This window comes from Corvus brachyrhynchos, unplaced genomic scaffold (assembly GCF_000691975.1).
Source record: "Corvus brachyrhynchos isolate BGI_N302 unplaced genomic scaffold, ASM69197v1 scaffold466, whole genome shotgun sequence".
In the NCBI taxonomy this organism is placed as follows: Eukaryota; Metazoa; Chordata; class Aves; order Passeriformes; family Corvidae; genus Corvus; species Corvus brachyrhynchos.
This window is the reverse complement of record NW_008238635.1, coordinates 2040136-2050251: the sequence shown is the minus strand read 5'-3', so window position 1 is coordinate 2050251 and position 10116 is coordinate 2040136. Positions and strand designations below refer to the sequence as shown.

The following is a 10116-nucleotide window of genomic DNA, read 5'->3' as shown; positions in this document are numbered from 1 at the left end:
AAAGGCCACAGAAGAAAAGGCCCCTTCTCAGCCCAAGGCAGATCTAGTGTCCTTGCTCTGTAAACTCACATTTTTTCCATCACAGACTAATTTCCTGATCTGCTGACAGTCAGGGACACTTCAACTTCACAACTGAGATTGCTCTAGAAGGAGCCAAACTATTTTACAGTTTGGAAAACATCAAATGGCTCCGTTTGCCCCAGGCAATGAAATAATTATACAAGGAGGATAGTAATCAGCTGCCTGTGAGGAACACAGACAGACACTACTCTTCACCTCTGGCTGAGTAGGAGTTGCTTAATGAGATCTGCATTAAGTACCTGTGGATATTTAATGAAAGCCTTTTAAGGACAAAGCCACAACAGCTATAAAAGGACCTGCTGCTTCAAGAGCAGAAGAGTCTTCTAATCCTGAGCCTTTCCTATGGAAAGGGCAACTGACTATACTGTCTTGTTTTTCTTTTTTTTTCAGACTAAGCAGTACAATATATTTGGAAATACACCTCTGTAGGCTTTCCCCATACTTCACAACAACAAAAAAAGTTATTTTCCTTTCCCAGCACAACATTAAGTCTTTATTTCCAGACACCATCCTATTTTCTCTCAAACCAGGAATATAGCTCTGTAATACCTGTAAGGAAGAGAAGGTTTAGAAACAGAAAAAAGCCTGTATTAAAGATGTTTTATTTGTATGTGTATGGAAGCTCCTGTCTTTATGTCACAGCTTTGTCTTTTTTTTTTTTTTGTGGTGGCCAGTTCTGATAATTTTTAAGTTACTTTTCAGTAAGACTGTCCCTCCAGTCAGTTCACAGTGCACTTGTTTGCAACACCAAAGGTACAGAACATGCAGCTAGGAGTGGAACAAGAATGAAGTCATCCCTTTTGTCAGCTGCTGACTCTTGTATCAGGCTAATGAAACAAGTGAACCATATCTTATCATTAGTTCCAGCTGAAATCAGAACTGGGGAATTAATACAAGAACACCAAGTAAAAAACAATTCACAGCCATTTCCTGAAACATTCCCTGTTAGACAAAAGCCCTCACATTATGAAATACATGCATCTGCATCACAGTGTCTACCACTCCACTCAACTTTCTCTAAAGTTCTAAATTTTGCCAAAGGTTGTATTTTAGGTGTCTGTAGTTGGTCAAAGGTGAAATGAGCAATTTAAACATGGGGGGAAAAAAACCTCTGACCACTTAAAATTCAATGGCAAGTCTTAAAACAGCTTTATAAAACAAACAAGTACATTTATTTTGAATCATTACTAAAATAGTTTACATAATATACAAACAAATATGCTATGCGGACACATTTGAAAATAAGTCACAGGTTTTTTTTTTAATAAAAAACATTTGTCCAGTGAAATGTTCAAAGTGTAAATGCCATCTTTTTCTTCCTGAGCTATTAAACATCCAGAACAACAGCACTTCCATGTCTTCTTACTGTTTTTATTTCTGCCTATTAAAATAGGAAGCATTATCCATTGCCAGCTCTCAATAGTTAGAACAAATCCACCTCTGGTTTAAGTGACCACAGCTCTGTGTCTCAAACTCTGCTCTTTTATATGCTTCAGGGGATTTTGGTTGATTCCACTTCATACCCCCAACCTTGCCTTGCACAAAGAAGCCAGAAGCTCCAGCTCCTCAACAGGTTTTCCTGGTTGAAAAGGATTTTTTTTTGCAACAGGACAGCTCAGGGGGCTTGTGAATGAAGGATGGGCCCAATCTCTCAGCTGTTACAAGAAAACATATTAATTTGAGAGCATCTTCACACATTCCCCCTCATACTCAATAAAACCAAATGTACATGGACCAATAGCTCAGAGGATGAAGTAACAGCAATGAAATGGAAGTGCTGCTATTCTCTTTATTTTTTTACACAAAGTACTTAACGATAGAAACAGGTACTTGTTTTTAATCTGGTGTGAGGAATTCTTGACATGAGAGACTAAAAAGCATTTTAAAAGCATGCTTTGCAAATCTGTTCTTTGCTAGAAATTTATACAGCAAGCAGCAGGTTATACACAGGTACAAGAAGAAAAGTTATTTTTTTAAGGTATCAGGTACCACAAATAAATAGATTCTCTCAATGCAAAAATAATTATCTTAGTAAAATGAGAAATAACCTATGTCTTCCTAAAGTTTTGTTTGGAAAGGAGATAGTATGTACACAGGGCTGACATTTTATCATTTCCATCCAAATTTTAAGACTGGCAAAACTTTGAAAAGGAGTCGAGAACTCCTGCAAGCGGCCAGGCAAAGAGGTACTGAGGGATTATTTAACTGACACTAGCACTACTGCCTTTAAGCAACCTTTGTACCTCAGCTTTCCTCTCTCTCCAGACCTGTTTGGGGCAGGCTTGTTTAAGGAAGGAACGCTTGCTGGAAGGTTCTCTACAAGTCACAGATCTTTGAAACAATTTTGCCACTTCTACAAGTGGCCAGAGATAGCTGCATCTATGTTGTGACCTAATGGATCAGGAAAAAGCTTGTGCTTAGACTCACATCACTTAATCATCATTTTCAGTTTATTTCCTATCTTAGAAGAAAAGTAAGCAATTCTGGCAGATGAAGGTGATGTTTTTTACATTCTTGTTACCTTGTCAGATGTGCTACCAGCTCTATGCGCCACCAGAGAAGGATCCTCACAGCAAAGCCAACAGTGCATCAAGGCAGGTTCAGAGGCAGATGAGCGACTCTGCAGTGATGCACAGCAACGTCCAGCCCCAGGACACCAAGGCTGAATGCATCACTGAATGCAATTTACCAACAACCAGCAAGTTACACTCTGTAGTTTACTTAGAGAAGTCCCAGTTGCTTTGGCAGAAACAACCCTGCCAGTTGGTGGAAAGTCTCTGCACAGAAAGGACAGGTTTGCTGCTGCCTGAGCTCAGCAGCCACACTAAGTTCCTCCCTGTTCTGCCTTGCAACACACATTTTGCATCCTCCTCCTTTCCCAAGTGCTCTCTAGCAACTTTTATGTGCATCCCTCCAGAGGGAGGCCTTTTTCAGGCCAAACAGGCAACACAAGATGAGATATCCGGCTCCACAGTCCACTCAGCTTATCTGTGTCCATGCCATTATAAGAACTAGGAACATCTGAACCAGTGAACTTTGCCCAGAGGAAATCCCGGACTTTCTCCTCCACTTCTTGAAAGGTGAAGCTCTTCCTCAGCGACTGCTCGTCCAGGAGAACTGTCAGCAGAAGGGCCACGTCCTTAAAGGCTGCATTTTCATGGTCACAGTACTTGTAAAAGATCAAGGTGGAGCCTGCAGGCAGTGACTCGAAGCGATGCACCACTGCCACCTTCTTGCCTTCTCTGAAGCCGGAGCTGAGCACCGTGTCCACCTCCAGCTTGACGAGGTCACTGTCCAGTACAGCCTTGTCCACCCCGTTGATCCTGATCGTAGTGGCATTCTGGGAGGAGGCAAAAGCGTCGGCAATCTCATTACTCAGGCACCTCAGGGCCTTCTCAGCTTCCCGGCCAGCTGTCAGCAGCAAGATAGCCGGCTCCAGATGCACATGGGAAGCGTTCAGATGTTTCTCAAGGAACACGTGAGCTCTTCTCCACAGATTGGGGTCCTGACTTTGGTAAGTATCTTTTAGTTTCTTCATCCGGGCCCGAAACTCTTGCAGAATTTCAGCATCTCTACTTGAGGAGGTTCCACCCCAAAATCCACTCCACAGGACATAAAGCAATGAGACACTAATTAACAGAACCAGGAACCAAGTCCACATCTTGTGAAATCCATTCTGCGATTCACCATCATCTATGGAGAGAGGGAGCAAACAAGAAGAAAACAATGTTTTAAAAGGCATCAGAAGTCAACAAGTGAAAGGAAAATAAGAGGAAACTCTGAAATCATCCCATTCTCAACAGTGGTACAGTAGTTGAAGAGCACAGAAAAGACAATCTAGTTAAAAAAACCCAAACAAACCACAAAACAAACCCGAACACAGTTTTGAACTTCTTAAGCAATTTTGTGAAGTGACAGCATTTACAAAAAAGAACATTTTTACATGTTCCCAGATTGACTAAATTAGACCTTCTTCTTAAAAAGGAGCTCTTAAAGTTCATCAATATTCCATTCAATTTAATAAAATCCAAACCACGAGCTTAAAATGGTTCTGAAAAAGGTCATAGGTTTTCCTACATTTATGCTCTGCAGAAAATGTCATATAGAAAACCTGGCTGCGCCAGAAAGCTTTCTGTTATTTCTCTTTCCTGTTCCTGTAAGGGTAAAAATAGTTCCTGCAGCAGTATTTGCATCTCAAACACTGGTGGTCAACACTATCAGAAAACGTTGTGGCCTTTGGAGCAGTGAGCTTCACAAAGAGTACACACAGCAAACATTGCACATCAAATACCAGGTATTCGGATTTGGTTTCGTATTTGAACAGTTAAATGAACACTTGTTTCACGTACTACAAGCAAAAGGCTCGATTCTGTTCCCAGTAAAATGAGTGACAAAATACACCAATCTTCCTGGAAACAGGATGAACTGCATTCCTTTTGCTACCTTTTTATACCCTAACTTTTATCAGGGCAGCAACACAAGAATGGTTAAATAACACCACCACCACTAGCCCTGCCTCCGTTTTGATTTTGTAAACATTACAGATGAAAGACCTTATATTCAGGTGAAAATGTTACTCATTATACAACACCCTTCCCTCCTTCATGCTGATGACATGTCCTAGCAAGCAAATCATCTGTTCTGGCAAGGACCCTCAGCATAACACCAGCTCCCCAGAACTGTAATACTTGGAAAGGCATGAAAATGGTTAAATGTTACAGAAGCATGAAACAGAAGTGAAAGCAGAAGTCTTACTTTTGGCCAAAGGCTGTGACTGCTTCTCTTTACTAGACTGATTCTGAAATTTACTTCCGCCTGTTAAGAGATTAAGAAAGGAACATGAGAAAAACACTAAGCCAACAATTACAACCAATCTTCCAGCACGGAGTTGGAATCACCAAACTGCATCATTTTCAACGAAAAGCTGTTCTTAGTTATGCTTTTACATACAAAATTCCACAAAAAGCTTACAGGAAGGGTAACAAAGCACCTTGCTGAGGCAAACACAGTCCTGCTAAGCCGGAGCAAAGGTGAGGCTGTCACCTCATCCCAGGTGGGGCTGTGTCACGTACAGGGGTTTCGGTTCTTTTCCACATCACTCGCCCCTTCTGCTCCACAGATTAACCTTGAACAAGGGAAATTCACCACCACCACCACCCCGAGAAGTCTCACTCGGCTGTCAGAGCAACTCTCCATCTCTGCTATTTGCCAAATGCCAGTTCCCAAGCCATCCTGACAATCTTGCATAGGATGTGCAAGTCCCCACTCCACCACAAATCACCCCCAAAGATTTTCAACTCTTGAAGAATTATGCAAATAATACTCAATTTCAAGTACAAGGTGACAGAATGGAAGAGATTTAATGACCTGTTCTTTTCTGCACAAGGATCCCATGTCCCGATTAAGTTTCCTGATTTTGCTCAAGAATTTGAGAGACATAAAAAATGGAAACTTAATTAATGGACACACTAGAAAAATAACATAATGCAAGATATAAATAGCAAAACCAAAGCAATATGTTAAATGCATAGCCTTATTTTCCCTCTCCATGTAGCTTGGGTTGGAGGCCTGCTTCGTCAGCAGTCAGTTTCTTGGGATGAATTATGCTTTTAAAGCAAAATGCAAGCTTTCAACTTCAAAATATACTTTTGGTCTATTTATTCAAATGGGCTCAGAGAGCAAAGTACAAGAGGCGTTATCCATAAAGTGTTATGAACAACTTTCCCAAGAGACCAGTATGAATATATACTGTGCAATTTTTGGTCAGCATGTTTGCTGCATTTAGCCAGTTAATTAAAAAGACAGGAGAGTTTCTGGCTCCTTGTGAACTACAGCAACTGGTTCAAAGCTGAAGGCTCTTTAATAATATATAACCAAATCAGGGCACTGTCAATGGCACTATTGAGAATAAATTGAACAAACATACCCTGCAGTAGTTATTTAAAGACACTGAAATAAACTCTATAACCTTGTTTCTGTATGAATGTAATCACAGAAGGTGCTAAAAGCAGCTCTGGTTTAAGCTGGGGCTTAACTGGCTTAATGAACTGCCCTATTCTGTAATTTCAACCCCCCACCCCAAAAGGGCACAGCCATGGAGCTTGTCACTGGCTAAGCTTATCTCAATCTTCTAAGTGTTAACAGCTCAAAAATCACCTCGATTCTGTAATACTTCACAATGCAGCTCTGTTTGCACAGATTAGGTTTCATATTTAGGTGATAGCTGTAACTCATACACTAAAGGAAAAAATAATTCAATAAACAGCCTAAAAACAGATCCTACTCTGCCTAAGAATCATGCCTTATTTACAACACAACGTGCACAAAGGCCAAGTAAATTATGTCTTGCTTAACTCAAAAAGTATAACTTCTGCAGACACCTTAAAGATTTCAGTGTTTTAAGCCATCTTCTGAAGTTCTTCACCCAACTAATCACTCCTGCAGCACCTGGAGTGGCACAGACAAGTAAAAGTACCAGACTAGAGAGAAGTTCCAGCACAGATCCATTTTTCAAAGGCATTTCACAGATGTACAGCTACCACAAGATGAGCTTCTCTTCCTGTAGGCACCATGGTTTAATAAACAAAACGAAACAAAAATGCAAACAACCCCTGCAGGTTCTTCAGACTGAAATCTGATTTACAAAACTTTGTTTATCTATACCCATACCTGTTGAGGACAGAAACAAGCACCCAGACATTACTAAGAAGTCAGAGTATTTTTTTTTCTTCTTCTTCTTTCAAGTACTCTTCCAACGGGGGGGGGGGAAAACAAAAAAAAGCAAAACCAAAAAAGCCCAACAAACCCACAAAAACAACCAAAAGTCTGAAACACTGGGAGCTGGTCACAAGGTGAGCAGACTGGATTTTGCCAGCAAAGAAAATGCTGCTCCTTTGCAAGAGTATAGAACAACTAATTCAATCATAGCAAGCCACCACTTCTCAGGGAAGGGACAAAAGGGAAGGTTTGTGTACAAACTAACATTCACTGCCACCAAAAGGTGAAGGTTTTGTTCCCTTCCTCAGCTCACCCCCACAATGCCTCTACGCCATGCTCTGCACTTACTGTCCCATGAGCCAACTCCAAAACGAAAAATAAAAGAGAAAGTGGAGCATTTTCTGGGGTCAGCAAGTTGAATAACCTCACAGAAAGGCTCTGACTGGAGTGTGCTGCCTTCTCCAGCTTCTATTTGAATCTGCCTCCTGAGTGTCTGTCCATCTTCCCAGACAGTGTCCCAGGGCACAAGAAAAACCAGAAGCAGAGGAAAGGAAAATAATTCTGTCCTTTTCATCTAACAACAGAGAAAGACTGGGTTCTCTTGTTTTACTTACTCAGTGGTGTCGATGTTGAGTAGCACCCTTGATTTTTCTCAAGGAAGTCAGCCTTTATTTCTGAAACCAAAGCACAAATGAAGAACTCAGTTACCACATCAGAGGTCAGAATAAGACAGACCAGCCATACACGCTTTTAGGTCTTTCTATGAAATCCTCAAAGCTTATTAGGGCAGGAAGATATGCTGTGCTGACAAACCAAGCATACAGCATACAAACAGCCTCTTGGACCCCTCTGAGCTGGAGAAAGCTACTGTTATCTATTAGAAAGGGCTTAATTTGGCCCTTCACCCTGCTTTTGCCAATATGATAAATCATTCTTCTAATGTCTTATTTTGAAAAGACACATAACTACCTTCTGTGGCTAAAAATGATCGCATTTTTTTCTCACTGAACCTCCTCATTGCTTCTGTAACACACATCGAGAAAATCTCTGAGCAACAAGCAAAGTGCTCCCGCACTTTGAAATCACTTGGTGTAGTCAGCTTCCCCCTGCTAAAGTCAGAGATAACTCACCTTTTTAGAAAAAGAACAGTTTTAGTTTTCTTTGCCTGAGGCAATTAAAGATCCACTCTCATCAGTTTTTTGAGGCAGGTATGATATTACTCTTCTTTTTGTTTTGCTTGATAAACACCCGTGTGGTTTTTGAAAAAGTTGGAATCTGCATTTTCTTGAACCTTAAGGTTTTACACCCAAGCAGATTAACATCATACTACAATCAGTTTTACTTTGGCTCAGGCAGGAGTACACACTGAAAATTTTTTTTAAAAAAAAAAAAACCCTTTTTCATCCACTCAGATTTCAGCTCAAAAACTTCCCCTTTTCTAACAGAACTGAATGGTTGTCATTTTAGTACATTTAAGCAATCATTTGTTACACCATGGAAAAAGTACTGATAAAAGGTGTTACCTTTTAACGGTGTACAACTGTTTGGTTTCTCAGTTTTGTTACTGTCATAAGCCTTTGCATTTTCCTTTACTGGATTCTCTTCAGAGTGAATTGTAGTACCACCTGTCAGGAGCAAAAAAAGAACAAAGAGAGGATTGGCAACATCATAAATCTGAAGGACCAAGATGTAGTTTCAGAACAGCCATGATCTAAATCAGTGATCTTTCAAGTTGTGAACTCCCAAATGCAACAAAAGCCAACTAAGACTTGAAATGGTTATGGTACATTTGAATTCACTAGAAATACAGCTGTCTGCACCACCACACACTTCTTTAAAAAAAATCAATTTTTAGGAGTTCTTGGCTTAAAAACATGAATACTAGGAGCTGAGAAATTGCTTACACTAAGGGGATTCAGTGCAAACCAGCAAATACATGCCATGGGAGTACAGAGAGTTTTTCCCACCGCTTTGGGCACTCAACTTACAAACAACAATTGTGCTGTCTTATGCAGCATTGGGCAAAGGGGAAAAGAGACAGAAGCAAATACAGAAAATAAGTCCCCTTTTAAAGTAGTCCAAGCCATCCTTTAGTTGGGTCTTGTTCTCTCCTAACAGAGAGAACGACAACCTAATTTCACCCTTCAGGTAGCTGGGAAGAATCTAAACCAACATCTTTCAGCAGGTTTGCCAAATTACAGAGTTGTTCAGCTGTGAAACCCAGCTTAGTTAATGTAACTAACTAGAAAGAACAAAGCCCTGTAGAGTATCAGAGGTCACAGAGCAAAGGTCAGGGCTGGGAAGCCAAACACAGGAAAGGATAAAGTACAATCCCAGAAGCAAGGGGCTGATAGTGATGCCTAGAGAGGCAACCTAAAAACAGAGACTAGACAAGAATAAGGGAATAAAGGTAGGTGTTTATTCGAAAGGCCTTCAAAGGTACCCCCTGGGGAGCCAGAGGCTACTCTCAAAACGGACCCAAGATGGACAACAGGTCAGGAGTTCTTCACACTTTTATAAGTTTGGTTCATTTGCACATCAGGGTTAATTCTCCAACTAAAGCTTCAGCTAATGATGTAGTTTCCCCAAGCTTGCCCCCCCCTTTAGAGGTTTTTGGTTTATACTTTTGGGCCTAGGACAGTCTGAGTGTCCTTGCAGAGCAGGCCTGGAGAGGCTTTGTTATGTCTCCCTAGCATGAGAGAGCAGAAGTCAACAGGCTACAAGAAACTTCAGAGTTACACACTAGGCAGTACAGGATTTAAAAATATGAAAGTTAAAACCTAAGGCATCAATAAGAAAAAGCTCAGGTATAGAATAAAAAGCTGTAGAACAGCTGGGGGACAGAGATCATGGCACAGCTATCAAGCATCAGCAAAGCAAACAGCAAAGTGAAGAATACAATTGGTAAATTTTTTTCTAACATTCACTCTGGGCCCTTTTACTCTTTAAACAGCCCAGGGTTCTCCTGGGGTTTAATGTGTTTCTGTAGCTCTTTTACCATATGCCAAGGGCAATGCACAGCTTGCCACCTAGTGTTTAGGGATTTTACTTCAACAAAGAAAACAGCCTTTTTCTAACGTGTTCTGGCAGTTCCAGCACGCCAGTGTATGTCAAACGTACAAAGGAGAAAAACAAAACCACTGAACCCACCCAAACCACAAAAGACGGGAAAAAAGCTCTAAGTTTTAAACTGTGGTAAATCACAGGTGCAACACTGAAGTATCTGCACACACTGAATGGGCCCCTGTGTTTTAAATCCATCTTAAAAAACTGTTAAGTGACTGATTTCCCACAAAGCTCAGAACAAGGACACTCACC

General features: G+C 40.8%; 1 protein-coding gene across 1 annotated transcript in view; it reads right to left on the bottom strand.

Moving 5' to 3' along the window:
• Positions 1-666: 666 nt before the first annotated feature.
• The window catches only part of LOC103617794 (torsin-1A-interacting protein 1), an 11246-nt gene continuing 1796 nt past the window's right edge, over positions 667-10116 (bottom strand). Inside the window, exons 2-5 of the mRNA XM_017737409.1 lie at positions 8322-8423; positions 7413-7472; positions 4837-4896; positions 667-3774 (exon numbers count right to left, since the gene is read on the bottom strand). Of these exons, the coding sequence (XP_017592898.1) occupies positions 2981-3742 (762 nt within the window). The 5' untranslated portion in view covers positions 3743-3774; positions 4837-4896; positions 7413-7472; positions 8322-8423 and the 3' untranslated portion in view covers positions 667-2980. The remainder of the gene's footprint in view (positions 3775-4836; positions 4897-7412; positions 7473-8321; positions 8424-10116) is intronic.